Raw genomic sequence first — 19,799 nt, forward strand, 5'->3', positions numbered from 1 at the left:
GCTTTGAAGAAACATGTTGGCATGAACTCTAATTTATTTCAACATGGAGCTACTTACCTTCAGTTTCTACATATTTTCAGAGTACAGCTCCAAGCAGGGCATACTGCAGGGATTAATTGTGGCCCACTAGTGATCTGCTCTGGCTGATGCCAAAGACAGACAGATTTTGAATCTCAAGAGTGATGCCATTCTGTTTGCTTCCTAAGGAAAGTTCCCTGTAAAATGTGAGGAAATGAAAAATGAAATCATAGAGCTCCAGGTGTTGCTTGGAGAGAGTCATCTTGCAGGAAAGTGAGCAGAAACATGTAAAATGTTCATCTGAAATGTATTGAGACGTAACGGGCATACAACTAGTTATTTTTGTCACTGTATTTGCAAAAGCAGTTTGGTTGCATCTCTTGTGGAAAGCTGCTGCTTTTTCAGATCTCTGTATGGGTAGCCTAGAGGTCAAGTCATAATCTCTCTGATGTCCTTTTGGAACGAAATGCTGATGTGTAGTTAAAGTATAGTAAACTTCAATCAATATATTCGAAAGCCACTGAGTTGTTTCCCAATGTCAGTTTCACAGATGCAGAAAGGCAGATACACAAAGCTTGGAAAGTTGTGTGCAAAAGGGTGTTGAACAAAATCTTGTTATAGCAGTTAAAGTATGAATGTGTGTATATATATATATATATATATATACTGCCTTTGTCCTGACTTGTGAGAGGGACGGTCTTCCAAGATCTGATCAGCTGTGATAATTTAATGGTGATCCCATTCCCAAGCGCTCATTCAAGGATTATGATAATGTTTGGCTACTTTTGAAGTAATTTATGCTGGCCTAAAAGGATGGTTTCTGCCAGCTACTGTTACCAACCTTGCCCTGAAAATCACCTGAGGAAGCAGAGGTTGCCTACTATGTCATTGCAATGTTCTGACAAGCTGCTGTCTAGTGTAAGGTTTGGAATAGAAGGCTAAATTCAAGTGTCTCTATTCGAGAGTCTTCAGAAATGCGCTTTTTTTTGTCTTTCCAGATTTATAAACCTTGTTAACTTTTATTTGTTCATCTGTAAAAAAAGTATTTAAGATAAGTAGATAAAAGCTGTATATGATGATTTTAATACAATCTGTTAAATCTGTCCCTGTATGTACTGTTTATACTCCAGGATTAGAGAAATGTCTTCGCTAATATTGGGTTCCTTGAATGCTAACTGGCTGAAACAGTTCTAGATATCTAACTTAGTGTTTTGGTTGAGAGTTCGCTGCCATCTACATACCTCAGTCCATGAGCCATTTCATAATACTGAACTTCTGGGTTTCCCATTGTTCCAACTGCCCACAACTTCCATGAAGCTTCTTTTGTTGGTTTTGGGGGTTTTCTTTTCCTGTAATGCAATAGATTGAATTTAGAGGAGAGGAAAAGCTGATGTTGACTGAGAATGAGAGCAGGAAATCCATCAAAGAGCAATAGGATTTTCCCCCCCCCACACACACACCCCCTCCTTTTTTGGGGGAAATAGTTTTATTTAGTATTTCTCCTGAAGCAGTACGTCTGACAACTCAAATGTGTGTCACCTACCTGGGAATGAAAGCAGCTTTAGATGTGTGCAACTGGACTTGGTTCTTTGAAGTACGTATAAGGCTTGTAGAAAGTATTGGGATTCCACTTCAGAGATTGAAATCTTTATCTGCAAGGCAGATTCAGGTTAGCCAAATACATGTGAAGTCTTACCTCCATCTCTTACAAATGCTGATTCCCATAGAAACACATGGAAAACTAATAATCACTAATAATTCCAAATATACTCTTCTCAATTTTAATTTTGTCTGCTTGGCATAGCAAAATATTAAATCCACATGGCACATAATTCAGCTATCATTATATGAAAAAGCCAGATTGCCTCAGGCTACTGGCTGGATTTCTGGAGTTGTGGTTTGTGGGGGGTTTTTTTAAGTACCTCTTCCTTTTACTTCTAACATCATGGTCTAATGAGCATATCGCTCCACTGCAACTTTAGAATGCCACAGATGACTCAAAATTAAATTCTTTTGGATATCAACAAAGCATCTGTACAGCTTAAGGCAGGAAAGTATGAGATACAGCTATGAAGAATCCAGAGAGTATAATAAAGCAAAATGCATGTGCAAAACCACTGGATCTGCAAAAACCAAAATCGGCATAATTTGGAGATCTAATCAGGAAGCTAGTTGAGTAGTTGCTTGTTCACCCATATAAATACAGTGAATGGTATACCTGTTAAAAGATAGTCTTTTAAATAATGTAAAGCACCAGAGCTTGCTAAGGTACATCATGAACTGTGGGAATGCTAACCATTATTATCTATTGTTATATATCTTACATATGTCCGTGCTTTAAAAAAAGGAGCCAAGTGATCAGCATAATCATTAACAGACTACTCGTTCTCCTCTAATGAGATCAGTTGATGGCTTCACGCTGCATGTGTTAAGAATTTTAATGGAGTAATGACTATACTTAGTAATAATAATAACTACAGCTTCTTTATTTCTTTATTTAGGAGCTGACAGGAAAAAGTAGACAGCCCTCCCTGCAAGAGGCACCAAGGATAAGTAGAGGAAATGTCACTTGCTAGCTTTGTTCTCTGTAAGACAGCAGCAGAGCACTTGACATTCCCTTCTGCCACTGTGCAGCAAAACACTCCTTAAATAGACCATCGTGGCACCTGGAAGGTGCTGTCAGTGTCGAATACGACTTGGCCCCAAACAGATTTGTTTCCTGTGAGTTCAGTGAGTGTTCTTATTTGTGAATGTGAAAATTATGAGATGTAAAATGTGACCTAAACCCTTCTGCTCGGTGAGGGATAAATTGTTTTGGCTTCTCTGTCAAAGGGTTGCTGTCCAGCTGGACTCCTGAGTGATAAACAGTGAATGCTTACTGCGAGTGTGTTCCCCTAGCTGGGGCATGAGGCTGACCTTTGTAGATCTTTTGGTTCCCTGTTTAACAGACAAGTAACAAGTAGCCTCTGCATGCACAAGACTGTCTATTTTAGAAAATGAAACTGCAGAAGAAAACTGTTGCTTGTACTGAAGTGGGGACAGGAGGGTATATCAGGCAATCTCCCCTCCCTCCCAACTCAGCAGACTGGTGAGACTTAAAAAAAAAAATTCAACTAATTATTTTATTCTTCTTCTGGTTTGAATTGGGCAATGGCTGGTGAAAATTTATGGCTTTAGATCTACAGGAGTTGCGCTAGCTGTTTAATTGGCAGCTGTCTACAGAGAGAAACAGACTAGTTGTTCTTGTTAGCAGATTAAATCTGTTCAGCTATATCCAGAAAAAGGAATTCCTGGCAGGATTTCTCTCTTGCATAAGCTTATCTCTGAGGATTAATGGATCTGGATTTTTGTTTGCAAGGAAGTTGATTTTTTTTTTTTTTTTTACTGTATTTTGTAAATCTTGGTGTTGTGAAACATCTTTATCACTGTGGTAACGTCAGAGTCTTCTAGAGAAGCAGCCGTTGATAAGTTAAAGATATCATATTTTCCATACAACTGAGGAAACTTGCTTCTCATGTGACTTTTTAACAGTGAGTATTGTTTCAGTTGAAGCTGCTGGATTAACAGTAAGAGAAGTAGTTTTGGTTTTACCCTTAGGTTGTCTTGAATTGCTGTGGACTTGGGTGTTCTCAGTTACTCTTTCAGTGTGCTTCAGCATTCGCAGGTATTGTGTTGTGGTTGATAGAGATCTCTGACTTACACAGTCCAACCAAGTCAGTGTTCCTTTATGGTGTTTCTTGTTCCCAGTTAGTATGAAAAATACAAGTGGCTGCAGCCTGCTCTGAAGGATTCTCTAGGCTGAGTTTTGATGTGTATAAGAGGGAATAAAGTTTAGCATGGCCTTTTCAGCCCTTTAAACTGATGTCAGATATCTCTGTTGCTCTTTTTCAGATAATGCAAAGACAGTTTATATATTTTTGTGTGTATACATATATATATAAAAAAACTGTATTATTTTTTTTTTTTAGGATCTGTAGACTGTGTTATTTGAGAAGAAAATGAAGAGTACTGCCAGGCCTTGGACTGCAGTGGCAAAACAAGGGAGTCATGGTGTTGACAGAGGAAAATCGCTTTCCACCACCTCAACAGGAATGAAGACATCCAAGTCCTCAACTTCACTTGCCTTTGAATCTCGGCTCAGCAAGGTACTAACCAGTAGGGACCGTGCAAGCATTGTCGCCTTGTTCCACATTAAAATTTTGGTTTAGTCCTGGAACATCACTGCACCCTGAGACTTGGGAGTGGGGTTGACCACCGTATTAAGCATAGAGGTATTATAATTGTGTTGTATTTTAGACTGATGCACACTTCTGAAAATGCTTTGCATGTGATGGTGGAGACACTGCATCTGTACAAGGTATGAGTGGGTTCTCTTACACTTTGTGTGAGGGAATTGCCTTAACTTTAAGATGGAGAAAAGTAAATGGCAAATTCTTAGTTCAACTGATTGTTACACATCTAAAGAAATTGGAAGAGATCGATTAATGGATCTCCGGAATTCCTAAAAATCTGTGCCTGTCTTCCTTCAAGGCAAAATATAATAATAAAATATTATTTGCAGTGGAACAAACACATTTTATGAATCCTATCTTTCTGTAGTTATTTTTCAAAAATAACAGAAACTTCTGTTGAAGTAGTGTTTTTAAGAAAATGGAGTAATATACCTGAAAATGCTGTTGCATCTGTACCCTTGCAGCCAGCAAACAAAAATAACCTTGTCGTCCACATACAGACCAAGATACCAGTGCTGAAAAATAGACCATGGGCTTCCTGGTTGTAACTGTTTCCAATAGTAAAGTTCAGTAAACAATATGTAACATGGTACAGCATTTTAATCCAGAGGAGATCTAAAACTCCTAGAAGATTTGAGCATCGTTACCTATAAGATATTTCAGTCTAATGCTCCAGGCAGGTTATGTTCATCATTGTTCATCATTGGCTGAGGCAAGCATCTCTGAAGGAATGCTACCAAAGAGGCTAATCAGGAAATCTGATATGATTAATTTGTATATTGTGTGAAATGTAGAGGGTTTTCTTTCTAATTACAGCAGATACCTTCCAGTTGTTCATAATTTGCAAATCCAAGATTATCAAAGTGGTTTCCTTAAAGAAATGGGGTAGAAAAAGGCACTGTAGTTGATGCTGTAAAGAGGGCACATTGAAGAAATTACTTTAGAGAGACTGAAGAAGACTCTAAAGGTCAGAAAGTCAGATTGTTCCGTTCTGCTTCTAAGAGTGAGCTGACAAAACCTCTGCCAGAAGGCAAAACGTTAGCTGTTTGGTATCCTGGAGCAGATCAACATTTCAGCTATTGAAACTTATGTGCTTGCAGGATCCAGGAAACCACAGACTTCGTCAGAGGAGGAGATGAAAGGGAGAAAGAATTGGAGTTGAGAGACTTCATTTTGCTTAAATATTTTACATTTGGGAACCACTAAATAGAGAGAGTACTGCCTGTGTTATCTCTTTTAACCTGAGCAGTGGTTTTCAGCCTGTGGTTCATGGCCCCCTCCCGGGTATCACTGGACAACTTCAAAGGAAGTGGGTTTTGATTTGTGAAAAAGTTTGTGTCCGCAAACTCAAAAGGATAGAAAAAATACTGCTTTAGAGAGACTTTTCAGAACATTGGTCTCTTAAAATGTTTAAAGTATTTTTCCTGAAATTAGAGGCTGTTATTAGAGGTGCATAGGCTGTTAGAGGCACACAACTGGGAAAGCATCTGACCAAAGTTCTGAGATAAATTGCTACTTCTGCTTGTTAAAGCAACATAATTTTAGTGTTTCTCCTTGAATCCTAAGTTCATTGTGCTTGTATTGCATGGATTTCTTGAGCACGTGTTTAGAGTAACTTGCTGTACCAAAAATCTCCCTCCCAAAAAAGATCACATAACAATGGACCCTTCCTTTCTCACATACAATAAAGCTAAGTAAATTGTAGTTAGATCTGCTAATATTTTTTTTTTAAAAAATATACTGTAAAATACCCTGTAAAGCAAACAGTTTACCTTCTTCCAAGCTTATGAAACATATCAGTGTTAATCTTTATAGAACTCTGCAGCTTAGCTATTCTGAAAACCAATGCGCTTTTTGCTGAGAATGATTTCCTTGGTGGTCACATGAACAAAATGCTTTCTTGTGAACAGACTTTTCCATTTCTCTTCTGCTGAGTCCTACAGTCCCTAGTGAAACAAATAGCATTAGGTCCCGTCATGAGCTCATTGGCCATCTTTACTCGTTGCTTTTCAATAAACAAGGAAGGTAAAATAGCTGAAATCATACCATGTTTAAGATAAGGGTTTTCCAATTGATAATTGCGTTAGATCTTGCACTGGCCGCACTTGCATTTTATTGTGGCAGCCTGAGATTCTAAGGTCACCATTGGGGCAAAACTGCATGGTCCTGAGTGGAGAGACAAGAACCAGCAGATCCTTTTAGGCTCTTTTTTTGGTAGATAGGTAAAGGGCCAGTTATTTGCTGCTTTGACCTACTCAGTGTGTTAGGTTCTGCAACTGGCACGTATCTGTACAGGTCCAAATGCCTGACTAAATGTAAACTGGTGAGGAAATACGATGAAGCTGTTCAGAGCAAGATCTGAGAAGTTTTGAGTTGCCAGTAGTCTGCTCCTGTAAACTATTTTCTCCCTGCCTTTGAATTATTTGCTTATTCGAATGGTCTTTCCCATTTTCATTCTTCACTGTTGAAACAGTATTATCTGTTAACCCACCAAAATCTAGAATGTGAAACAAATACAAAAATTAATACATTATTTAATAGGGTTATCAAACCAATATTCCCATTGGGTTACTTTATGGCAATGTTCCTTTTCTCCCAGGAACCTTACATTTTGGACTACTTGATGGGAATATTCAAGGTCTTAATCTTCTGGTTGCTCACCATCTCTGTTGCAGCTGAAGAGGGCAAGCAGCGATGACATGCTTACAAAACCGGGGGTGACAGCAGCTTCTGGAGTCTCTAGACTGAAGAAGACTATTACAACAGGAGCCATTTCTGAGCTTGCAGAGAGTCGACTGAAGCCCAGCACAGGTAGATACAAAGATTCTGGAAGACAGCCTACTCGATCTGAGATGTGCTCTGAGCGTCGCTTGGTTTATTTACCGAGATACTAGCTGAGATTTCCTTGCCACCCCTGGTAGCACAGCTATAACTGACCCGCTATAATCTTCAGCCTGTAGGACGAGACGTACGGTGCCTTGCAGACTGGCCTTTCGCTGCATCCTACACCCCCCAGCCAGGAGTGCGAAGGGGGACCCTGCGGGGTGGGCCGGCCCCGAGCGGCCACGCGGTGGCGCCGGCGGCCCGCGCTGCCCCCGCGGCGGAGGTGCGCAGCCCGCTGTCCCGCAGAGCTGTCAGTGTGAAACCTTTCTGCTTTAAGTTTTCATAGCGTTATCAACAGCATCCTCCCCTCTCCTTCTGCCGGGTGAGCAGAGCGGTTACCCTGCAGCTCCTGGGGCGCCGCAGAGACGCGAGAACGAAGAGCCAGCCCTAGCATCTTCACGTACAGCTTGTGCTCCTAAGCTACAGCGTGGCATGCTCTCTCCCCTCTTGTGTTAGCCCCATCAGCTTGTTCCCGTTGGTTGCAAATCTAAGCCTGTTTCTAAAGGCAGCAACACCATCTGCATACCAAGGGCTTCTGTGCAAACGCTCTGCTTTCCCCCAGGAGCTCAGCAAATGCTTGCTTTTGTCTGCTCCCTGGTGGCATTTCCAAGGGAATGTGAGATCTTATTAAATTTGACCATGACCTCCCTATTTGTCACAGCCTCTGCAGGGTTTGGCAGTGTAACGAAAAATGTTACTAACCAGAAAGGGATTGCTGAAAAATTAAAAAAAAAAATAATTTAAATTCTTTATGTACTTCCTCCCACCCTTGAAAGAAAATGATGCATCTTGTAACAGCATAAATGCTTCACCGTAACCCAAGGACAGATCCTGTTCTGTGGTTAATTGGTGTGTAAATCCTCAAATTTAATAGTGACTAGTCATATCCAAAGGCATTTGAGATTCACCAGCCAATAAAGAGGCATGATGCTGGCAAGAGATACTTGGGAGGAGTAACATAGGGAGAAGAGAACCTGTATGGATGATGCAGCACAAGATCCCGGGAATGCAGCCAGGGAAACAGCACTGCAGGGAGTCCAGAATGGAATACATATGCCAGATACAAAAATACTAGCACTGGAATAGAGAGCCCCCTTCTGCATGCACGTATAATAACTGGGATTGGAGGAGGAATAAGATCTATGATGATGACTACCTTAAATACAAAGGCTAAAATGGTTTATGGGAGGCCAAGTTACATTTGAGATTTGTTTTGCCAATTTAAATTACATAGTTAGATCTGACCTCATATGTTGCTTTGTATCAGCATTTGTAGAAGTATTAATAGGAATACTAGTACTAAGTGAAAAGAGTCAAAGTGTGGAGCTATGTATATAGTGTGAATACTAAGAATATGTGTTTTACCCCTCTAAAATTCCTTTTGACCTAGAGAGAACTATCCCAGGTCTTATGGTGGCTATTACAGGTATGTATACAAGAAGACTTGTGTCTTACATATCTTAATTTTCACAGTGGTGCTTGAAAATCTAGCTGTGTTCTGAGAATGTGTCACTATTGTGGCCACTGAAAAGTGCTAGATATTAGTGAGCAAGGTTACAAAGCTGAATGTTACTTTTAGATTGTCACACTACAAGAAAAATACCAATAGACATAATATTGTATATTGTTGCTAAGAGGAAAACTAAAAATCACATATGACAGAGGGCACAACATGTTCCTGGGAACATAAGCAGAAAATGAGAGAACACTTTCAGCTGCTATATTTTGTTGAAATGGCATCCGAAGTAGTATCAGATTGTGATCAAGGCTACAGTGCAATGCTGACTGTGGAGCTAATCCAAGTAAGGACATTCCTGTAGCTAGGAAATGCAGATGTTTGTGTACATAGCCAACGTGTAAATCTTGAAATTTTGTCCTGAAACCACATTCTTTGGCTTCTTTGATTGCCTTCATCAATTCTGCATTTTTCTTTCATGTCTCAACAACAGGCATCATGTCTTTCCCCTCCTTGTTTATACTTTTTAGATTGGGCTTTCTTTGTCTGCTATTCAAGTGAGCAATTTGATTATTTTACTGAAGTGATAGTATATCGGTTCCAGCTACAGTCTGGTGCTACTCAGTTGGTATTACAGTATTGTGTAAGAGAAATGAAAAGAAAGGTATGGAAACAAAAAAGCTTAGGGTTCTTTCTTCTTTGGGTGTGACTGTCCAACACTTGTGTGATGACCTTGAGCAACAGCATATGTTCCAAATGCTGCAGATAATAAATAATGGACATAAAGATTGCCTGTTTAGATAGGCTTTTTTGTATGCTGCCCTTGGTGGAGTTTAGGTTACTTATTCTAGCTTTTTGCTGACATGACTAACCCTGTCTGCCTTGTTGGAAGGTAACACAGTAAATTATAAGCAACTTAAAGGGAGATGAGGCCAATCTCGTGTATCCATTCTTGGCAAGTGGAGTTGAGCAAATGGAACTGGAGATGGATTCTGGCTGGAAGTTCTGTGCTGTGATGTTTGGCTTTGTAACTGCTTGGCAGTTTTGAAATCCCAAGTAATGGGAAATTACATGCAAGGAGAAATAAATGTCTTGGGTTCAACTTCCTTATCCACAGTCTTTCCATGTACTGTCCTGAAGTAGCAATTTGGTTTTATGTTAAAACCAAACTTACAGAGCACTTGCGCTGCTTTTAATGTTTCAGTAGATGAAAAAGAGCTGGAAAAATTGCAAACAGGAGGGAAGAGGTCACTAATTCTGAAAAATGTTTATTTTAATACATGCCCTTGTAAAGCCATCCAGTCTATGAAGACACATAGTAAATAAGTTATTTTAAAATATTTTAATAGAGGAATTTATATCTTCATGAGAAACTAGGACTCTCTTCTTAAGATTCAGGCTTATGGGAAATTGGTGATTTTTCAGATTCTGATCCTTCAAGGTTTGCAAACCAGATAACCCTAAATAATGCAATTTCACAGAGAATTGCAAAGCTTCTTATGTGATCATATATTTCTCAGGGAGAGCACCACATGATAATACTGGTATGCAAATGGAAAAATTGAGGTTTAGATGGGTGAAATTACTTGTTCAGTGGATCCTAGAAGTCATTCCAAACCCTTGCTCTCAGTTCTGTCACTTGTTCCCTACAAACTCCCAATTCAAGCACTTTCTGAAAATTTCCCTTAAGGCTGTCTAGTTTAATCATGTTCATGTGCTTCCTTGATGTTATTTCAGTGCCAGCAGCACTGTCAGGTTTGACAAGAACAAAAAAACCCCAACGAATTGTATGCTGGACATCAGAAAAGAGTTACAGCAGGGTGTGTGACTGTGCTGGGCTGTGAGCACATAATCCAAAAGCATTCAGAATACTTCAGGCAACCCCATTTCTCAGAAATATATTGATTTTTATATTGAGCTCTGCCAGCTCCACTGTGAAGTATCAGTTATCCTGGAAATGTAAGTAACACATAGCTGTACTTTGTTTTGTCAGGCTGCTTCATCAGCTTATTTCTTTATTCCAAAGTAAAGTCTAAATCTATATAGACCTATTGAATTTGCCTCAGAAACAGTAGGAAACTGCCAATAACAATGCTATAATCACCTTACTTTAATTTTTATAGAAATTCTGGGTATTTTACGGACAAGCTTAGGATCTCTGTAAAGCTCAAACCATGTTAGAAGATGGGTGCTGTACCTTCTCGCAGTGATAGTGGGACGTGTTAAATCTCTGGAGGCTAGGAGAAGCCAAGATGCCAGCAGGAATGCGAGGGATGGCCTACTGCATCATCCCATATTCCATCAGAAATGGCCGTTTATTTTTATGCATCAAATGGGAAAATCAATAATTTGCACACCTTTTCAGCCAAAGCAACAAAAGTGTGTTGCTTTCTGTGTGTGCCTGCTGAGCTGATTAACGTCAGTAGTTGGAGACAGTGCCAGTACGGGAGAAGTATAGAGGTAAACTCAAAAGATACAGAGGGTTTCAATTATCTCTTAGGCATCTAGCATCAAGGCTCTGAACTCTGTGGGTGACCTGGACAAAAGCTACTGATCCCAGCATGGAACATTGCCAGCATCAGAAATGAAGCTGTAGAAAGCATGCTGTTGTAATAAGCCAGTAATACAAAGAAATCTGGCATAATCAGTGAAGGCTATAGAAGGACCTGAAGATTATATTCTGTTGTGGAACAGTTTGGTTTGAGCAACGTTCAGCTCCAGTAAGGAGGGTCTCTGTTTTGATGGGTTTTTCTGTGAGTTGTCACTCTGATCCATTCCCAGTTGTCAGATTTAACGTCCCAATGGCTAAATATGATACCTATATATCTGCAGTTCCTTCCCAGCTCTAGTAGAGCACATACCATAAGTCCATTTGTCCATCACTGTTTTGCCATGTAGTTTATGTGAAAAGAAAAATCTTTATTTCCCTCTAAAACAGTTGCTTGTGGCTTTTTGTGTTGATATGATATTGAGAAAGGAGAGGCTTTAAATAAGGCCAACTGACCACTACCAGTGTTGGTGTTAGTACTGGGAAAGTATGAGTATCACTTGTGAAACTTGAGCAAGTTCAGCTGTGGCTGATTTTAGACAGGAGACTGGTATATGGTATTACATCAGATCAGTCATTAGGTATGCTTCCCTCCCATCAAAATTGAAAATGTGGGCAGACTACAGATTTCAGAGCTTCCTGCACATTTTATAGACTTGTCATTTCAAGATTCCTGTTTGACAATAATATATGGACTGTATGAAATTTATCGTTCTGCTGACTTCTCTGCTTGGCAAGTGTTTGTCACTTTCTGATGTGGGGTAATAGTTTAGGTTATTGTGCAGCTAATCCAGACCATAAGCCTTCTCTACATGGTCAGAAAATTCAAGGAAAGTTGTTGGGGTTTTGTTGGGTTTTGGTGTGTTTGTTTTTTTTTTAATAAAAGCTTTCTGAAAAAAAATCCTTGGAAAAAACCTAATTGTCAGTTTAGTTCTTCATAAGATGCTAATGCACCCCAATTAGAATAGGAAAAAGGAAAGTGATTTCTTTTGAAGGACAGCTCTCTGACCTTGGGGTCCTTTTACTCTCCCATACATCAGTTTTTGACAGGGCCTGCTTTTTGTGATCTGTCATGTCAAAGGACCACTATAGGTTTGCAGAAAGGTTGCTGCACTTTGCATTCAGACTCGTTACTGTCTCATTTTTCTTGTGAAAGATGGAGACAAGTGTGAGAGACACTAATGAGATTGGTACGTTCTGTTCCACAAGACTTCACTGGAAACCAAATGACTGATCTTATCTGGGGTTTCCCAGGAACAATAAATACACTTTTAAACTTCATCTGGAAAGGTAGTTGTGCTTTGCTACCCTTTCCAGGTACACGACATCTCTTGCATAATTATTCTTTCTTATCAAGGAAAAGAGATTCTAGCTCCAGAACTGATACAAAACAGAAAGGAAGACTCAAAAAAAATTGCTTTGTCAAGATGTCATTCAAATAGGCAAGAAGTACTGCAGGAATTTAACATGCAAAACAATGTGGGAGTGTATGTCTACGTTTACATCCATGGTTCTACGCGTAGCTGGATATGCATATTGACATCGATGCACATATGTAAATAGCTACATGATTGTTTGTAACATACTGGTACAGATGTGAATCTGAACCTTAACTTCTCTGACATTATGTAGCAAGCTATTCCCTCTATCTGTGATTTCCCCAGGTATCAAGCAGTCCAAGTTTCAGCACCATTTTAGAAGTTTTCACTCACTAACCTCTGAAGGGGACAGCTCATGAATTGAGGTAGATCAAATTTGGCATTCCAGATTTAGTTTATGGCAGCTACTTGTCAAGTTTCTTATTTCTTCTTACAATTATTTTTTCCCTTGTGATAGCTTGCATATACTCAAATATGTATATTTACTTTTGATGCCTTTGCTGAAAAAGTTCCTGTATGTTGTTTGCCATGTTAAATTTTCATGTTGTTCTAATCTTTGCTTTTTCTTTCTGTAACCCAGGGATAGTTCTCCATCTCAGAATGGCTTGGAATGGGCGCTGCTTCACAGGACTATTCTCTAGGATTCTTTTTCCCCTTTGATAAATATGTTACACTCTGGTAGGATATTTTAGTCAGAAGAGTTACTTATTCCAGTAGGGCAGAAGGCGCTCACTAGTTCCTTAATGAAATAATGGCAGTGGTCTTATCATTCAAGTCTGATATCTGTTGGCTCAAGATCTCAGTCCCATGATGCCTTAAACTAGAGATAGCTGTCCATGGATGTTCTGAAGGTAACATATAGAGGTTGACTCCCGTAATTATTCTTTTGTTCTGTTGTTGGCTGTATTGTATGAAGCTTTTTCCATAACCAGGAATGGAGTGAGAGCAATGCATTTTAGTGACTGCTGGGATTTCTGATAGCTGATCCTGTTAAGAACAGTTTGTTTGAGAGGCATTCGCAGGCTGTCTGCAGTTATGTGGCATTATTAAACAAGTAAGAATTAACTTCTGCTGACAACATTGCAGCCTGTACCTTTTTCAGTTTTTACTGTCCTAATCTACTGCACAATTTACAATCTCTTTTCTAAGATTTTGCATGCAACTTCTGGTTAAAACGATCTTTGAAATAGAGACCCTTTTCTCTGTTGTATATTCCCCTGAGAATGACTTCATTGGCACATGTTTACCACCCTGGGACCTGAGCCAGTTAAGAGGATTCAGTGTGCGGTAGAGATACCGAAATGCTAAATCTTGAAGTCTGTAATGACTTGACTCATTAAATCATTGACAGTTAATTGGCTCAAGCCAACATGTATAGGGAAGATCCATTACAGCTGTAAGCAAACTGTGGTGATCACAAAAGCCTTGCTAGGGATACCTAAACAGAAAGGGGAGCATGCCTGGATGGTCCAGGAATAGTACAAATCTATGATCTCTCAATTTGTTTTCATTCCTTTTCAGGCTTCCTTAGTGAAGTTGTTCGGAAAAGTCAACACAAGGTTGTGTTGACTACCAGGCCTAGGTTAATTATCAGCTTTCCTTCAACTGGTTTGAAGAGAAATGATCCTCAGCACAAATTCTTTAGGCCTAAATGTATCACAGCCAGAATGCCTTGGCAGAGTGCCATTGTGTTTGCACTTAAAGAATGGGAGGGAGCGGAAGAAAGGAACGCGAAGCTGGCCTGGTCTGACAACTATGCATATCAGGAGAGGGCTTGGCATTCCTTGTGTTATTTTTTTCCCCCACTGTTTTTTTCAGCAGCTTTTGGCTTACATTAGATTGTAATACTGTAAAGTAAGAGGGAGGGATTGACAGCTACATCTCAGATGGGTTCCTCGATGGCTGGAGTTCTGTACCATGAACTTAACTATGACCTCACCCAGTATCATCACAACCAAAAAAATTTGTTTTAGCGTAGTTAAAAATACATTTGCTCTGGGTTCCAATGTAGATATTATATTCCTAATCCTTTGAAGTCCACTGCTGTACGTGATACACACATCTCTAGGTTTCTTTTCTCCGCTACATTATGTACTCAGTGCCTGTAAAATATTTAGCATTAATGGAAGAAGTAGAACATAATAGTGTGAACACTGGTATTGATAGTCAGTGGTCTACTCTTAGGGCCCATTCAATTTAGTTCAGTCTTGGATGGAAGGTCCAGCCTCTGGAAGTCCTGCTCAGCATCTGTAACTTCTTGAGACCTTAGCCTTCTGAAGAGACTGTCAGCTATCTGGCCACTGCAAATTTGGCATCATTCTGTGGCGGCTTCATGCTTTTTCTTTTAACGTGGATTACAATTTGAACAGCAGTCATGCTAATTAACTTGCTGTGTTCTAAGAGTAGGATGTGAGGAAAGGTTATGCCTGGCAAGTGAGTCCTGTCATTTGACTAGCGAGTTAAAAGAATTATGTATGTCACCTTGAGTAATAAATTCCCATTTTCACTATACAGAAAACGGGTGTTTGGGGGGTTTTATTGGCAGTGAATAGTGCAAAGGAATGAGTCAAGCTTCATGCCTAGGAAGAAACCAGCTAATATGCTGTATAGATATGAAATTGTTCATTCATTCATTTTTGTATCTATTATTGAGGAGGAAGGGAAAATAATGTAAAATATTCAAATAATAAATAGTTGCCTAAAGGTTTAGCCATGCATCTGTCATAATCTGTTACTAGTCACCATGCTAGAAATCATGCTTGCCATTATTCCTCTTTCTTTTTCCTCAGTTTGAGCTGCAAGCTCCATAAGCAGTAATCTTTTATGACTTCAGCTCAGGATATAACTGTATTTTTAAAATTCATACCTGACCTTTCTCTGTGGACTTGGGCTAGAAGTCTTTCTCCTGACATCACTCTCCCTATCATGGTGTTAGAATGTTCTGACTTACGTTTCGTGCCACTGTCAAAAATAACAGATTAGTTCCTTCTAGTCATGACTCTTCTACAGTGTTGGCATTTCAGGGGTTTGCTCTGACTCAGTGATTACATCCTGTAATTACAGTATGGGTGCAAGCCTGGAGTCCTGGGACCCTGTTACACTATATAACTTTTTGTGTTGCAGAAATAGAAAGCAGGCATTGTAATAATAAATGCTCAGTGTTAGGATTTACCAATCCAAAAGATTATCTGGGCTAACCCAATCCTGCTGCTGAATCCTTTGGAAGAAAAGCAGGAGTCACTCTTTAGTCTATAATAGAAGAAAACCTCTTCGTCTTGGAAATATGTTTCAACAGCAGTTGGAGGACTTTTGTGTCTGTACCTTTGAGAAGGGCAAGCTGAATACCTATCCTAATAAGATACAAGGTTTAAGAGATTGTAAGATGACTTTTAGACAAAGAATGTACTCTCAATGACCATTTTTTGCAGAACATATATAGTTCATTCATTAAAGTGTTTTACACTTGGCATGTCATAAGATAGAAGTAGACAGGAGTTGTTTAATGTCATCCAAATATGGACAGATATACAAAAACTTAGCTTCAACCATACAGTGTCAGAGCAAGAACAATGAAGAACTTAAGACTGACAACTAAGTCACCCTGTTATATTGAAATGTTAGCAAAATTCTGTTTCTCTTGTATTGAATGATCTCCAGATATTTTTTTTATTTGAAACGATGGATTCACAACTAGCTTGACTGAAAATGAAATGTACAGAAGTTAATCTATTTTGAGCCTAGGACACTGTTAGTTTATTATTTCTGAATGTGTTTTTAACCCTCTTCTTGAAACCAAGACTTTAAGATGATGATTCTGTTAATTATCCATGTAATAGAAACTGATTACTGAAGTCATTCGGTGTTGTTCCCCATGTATGTCATGACTCCATTAGCAAAGGGGTATCTAGACTTCTTTTTCTGAAAGGTTGGCTGTTGGTCAGCCTCTGTGGATAGGCCTGCCTCATGCAGCTGCTCTTGCACAAGTCACAGTCAAAAGCATGGATGATAGAGATACAGTATGTAGATCATATTTGTGGTTGCAGCTTCTAAATGTAGTAGTGGCTATCAGGTTTGGTGGTGGCTTTTTCCAGTGCTTGTGAGGAGCTAGCATGAGGGGAATTTTGGAAATTGCTGTAGTAATTTTTACGAATAATAAAACACCAGGTCCTTACTTCAACAACAAAAAACCCCCTAGGTTTTAATAGTATTCAGTGTACCCTGCACATTGCTTTCATAATGTGGGTGTGCAGTGTGCTGCCTGTTCTCAGCACCACTTGAGGCTAAGAAGGGCTGGGGATGCTCAAGCTCACCCAGGAACAGCCCCAGAGGATATTGGAACATATCTGATAGACAGGACTTTTCAAAGGGGCTTGTGCTCACAATCACAATAAGGTTTTCAGAGTTCAATCTCCATCTCAGTATCTTTAAAGTATCTTAAGCTTTCAGAAGATGCTGAGCATTTCTGAAACTTGGTTCGCTAATTCTTGTGACAGCTTAGTTAAGAGCTGACCTTAACCAGATGCATAAGTGTACTGAGATCTGTGGGCAGGGTGTTTGCTCCATGGTAAGCATGCTTTGGGTGTTGTGAACCGAGGGCAACATGAATTTTGGCTTTGCTTTGGAGGCATTTGGCTGTGCTTGTCTTCACTGAGGCTCCTTCTGCCCTTTATCCTTCCCAGCTGCATTTCAGTATTTTGTTGTGAAGTTTACTGCCGGACGGCCTAGAAACAGCTCTCCGGCGCTTCGCCCCTCTGCAGCCGCGGCGGCCTTGGGGCACTGAAGCTCCGCTCAAGTCGCCAAGCTGAGTTGCTGTCTGTGGTGGAGCTCGGGTCCTGCTTCAGCGCGCCTTGATGCCATCAGTGCCTCTCTCTGCACCGCCTGCAGTTTGCGCTGGCTGCCCCTGGGTGGCTTACCCTGCTCGTTGAGTCACTCCTCCTTTCTCTGCGAGCTCGCTCGCTCTTTCTCTGCCTCCCTTTCTCCCCCTCCTTTTATTCCAGCAGTCAGGCAGCTAATTAACTGCACAGGCCGGCCTTCAGTGCATAATATTGTAATGAGGTAGGAGGGAGAGCCACAGCTGCTTCAGCATGAGCAGCAGGCTCTGTTCCTGGTGCCAGGAACTAGGAAGGAGCTGACTTCTTTCTCCCTTTTTAAGTTGGCCGAAGCGTAGACGTTAAAAGCAGATAGAGGCAGGTCCGCCTCTGACACCGAGCATGAGCGGGGCGCCGGGGTCCTAGAGGAGCTCGGGGAAGAGCCGGGGGAGTGACCGAAGATGGGCAACCAGCCTGGGCGAGTGGAGGAGCACGACCAAGGTCTGTAGAGACCGTGCGAAATGCCGGGGCTGTTACTGCAGGGCATGGGGTTTTGTTCTCGGAGGGGGGGAGGGGGGGGGGAAGGTGGGGAGGTTTTAACCGCCGTGTCCCACTGAGCGGAAACAGAGGCTGTTGTCACAGCTAATGCTGATGGCTTCGAGCCTGCTAGAAATTACTGTTGTTTACCTTGTGCCTTGTAAATGCTGTTCGTTACTGCTCCGTAGCAGAGATCACAAGCACCGTCCTTAGGGAAGCTTTACTGAAAGAAATCCTTTGCTGGTTGGAACAGAATGCCTACAAGGGAGGGACCCTTATTGCCTGACGTATTATTTTACATAGTCTGCATGATGCAGCTAAAAAGTTACAAAGCTTATCTAGTGATGTATATACAACTTGTCAGGATCTGCAGCTTGGCTGTGCTAGCCTTCACCATTGTTCATGGCCTGAGGCCTGAAATTTTCCAGGCCTTAGAATTTAAAATGATGCCTTTGTGGAAGGTCTTCCCACCATTGTCCTTTCAGAAGTGTAGTGCTTTGCATGTTAATCGGTAGCAGGTTTTATAGAAGACTAATCTAGTATCAGGTATATCTAATTCTGCTTGCGCTAAATGTCTACGCTGGATGCTAGGAAAGCTGGCAATTTGTTCCTGGTGCTGTGGCACTGTTTTGGTTGCCTTTCTATTTTGCTTGTTTCTCAAATGCTGAAGAGGGCGCGGGGGGTGGGAAGGAATAAACTCATTGATTTCTGCTGTTTATTTCTTAGTTTCTGTTCGAGTTTAGAACCCTCTAATGTACAGAAAACTGGAATCAGTTGTATTTCCTGGCACTCTTACTGTTACCATGGGAATTTCATTCACTAAATTCCATTAAAGTTGTTACTGCTTGAGCAGGGTTTTTTTGTAATTTTGGGTTAGGTATGTAGGTTTGTTTTAAAAGCAAATACATATGTACCTGATCTCCTAAGTGTTGTGAGGTAAAGCAAGAGGCAGAGAACACTGCATTACTACTCTAGGATCTCTCACAATAGATCTGCCAGTGAGTGCTGGAACAGCAGTTAGGTGTAGTGGAGAACTCTCTAGCAGTACGTTAATCAGCAGGCTAATGAAGAACACAAAAGCTGCCAGTATCCAGTCACCAGAAGAAATGCTGCCCTAAGGGAAAGTTAAACTTTAGGCTGGAAAGCATATCTGCCTACATCCCCAGCCCCTGAAATCAATGTTTCACTGGCCACTGCCAGCTACAGAAATTGGGCTGTAACTAAACATGTTACTGTCATTTGCAGAGAGATGGTACTGATAATAAACTAAGGGAGAGGTGGATAATGGCACGGGAAAGTACACTGCTAACTTCTAATTGGAGTTTGAGAAAACTGACTGGTTTTGCAGGGCCAGTGGTGGGGTTTGAACAGCTTATTACTATTAATGTGGATGATAAATGAGTGTGCAGACCCCCTGTGCATTTCGAAAATCTTTCATCCTTTGTTTTCTCTTGTTCTGTAATTTATTTTATTTTTTTATTGAAGGGGAAAGAGTTATGCTTCTGTTGCACCTAAACAGTTGTAAAATTATTCTCAGTTTTTAAGTGGAGGCTGTACTAAGCCTTGTTTTAATGTCCTCAATGTTTGTAAGGTATGAATATGACTGAAAAACAGACCATTTTGTATTGAACTACATGCTTAAAACTGTTTAATCGTGAAAAAAATGTCAGGAACATTCCTGCTGACAAAATAAATTCTGACAACATATTCTTTGTTGTGTGAGTGCTCTGGCTTTGGAAGTCAGAGGATAATATCGAGACATCTGAAGCAGAATTTGTGTTGACTTGCTGACAACTAGGATGCAAAAACTTGTTTTTCACATTAGAATGCGATGCATGGAAGTATCTATGTTGGGCTTTTTTTCTGCTTGGGTGAACTTAATTCAACTCTTATTTAGCCATACCTACATCTTGAACAACTAGTAGTCGAAGTCTGGTC

General features: G+C 40.4%; 1 protein-coding gene across 9 annotated transcripts in view; it reads left to right on the plus strand.

Moving 5' to 3' along the window:
* The window catches only part of SPECC1 (sperm antigen with calponin homology and coiled-coil domains 1), an 89,244-nt gene that overhangs the window by 7,131 nt on the left and 62,314 nt on the right, over positions 1 to 19,799 (plus strand). For 4 of the 9 annotated variants that reach the window (XR_008745672.1, XR_008745671.1, XM_027791143.2 and 1 more), the window contains 2 exons: positions 3,987 to 4,163; positions 6,926 to 7,061. Coding sequence is in view for 6 of the 9 variants with exons in the window: in XM_027791143.2 (XP_027646944.1) it covers positions 4,017 to 4,163; positions 6,926 to 7,061 (283 nt within the window). In the remaining 3 variants the exon portion in view is untranslated. Of the gene's footprint in view, positions 1 to 2,519; positions 2,740 to 3,986; positions 4,164 to 6,925; positions 7,062 to 17,465; positions 17,826 to 19,799 lie in introns of those variants that run through there. The other 5 variants (XM_027791145.2, XM_055795154.1, XM_027791147.2 and 2 more) reach the window with 4 other exon arrangements.

The sequence above is a fragment of the Falco peregrinus genome, chromosome 2, assembly GCF_023634155.1.
Source record: "Falco peregrinus isolate bFalPer1 chromosome 2, bFalPer1.pri, whole genome shotgun sequence".
NCBI classification, from domain to species: domain Eukaryota; kingdom Metazoa; phylum Chordata; class Aves; order Falconiformes; family Falconidae; genus Falco; species Falco peregrinus.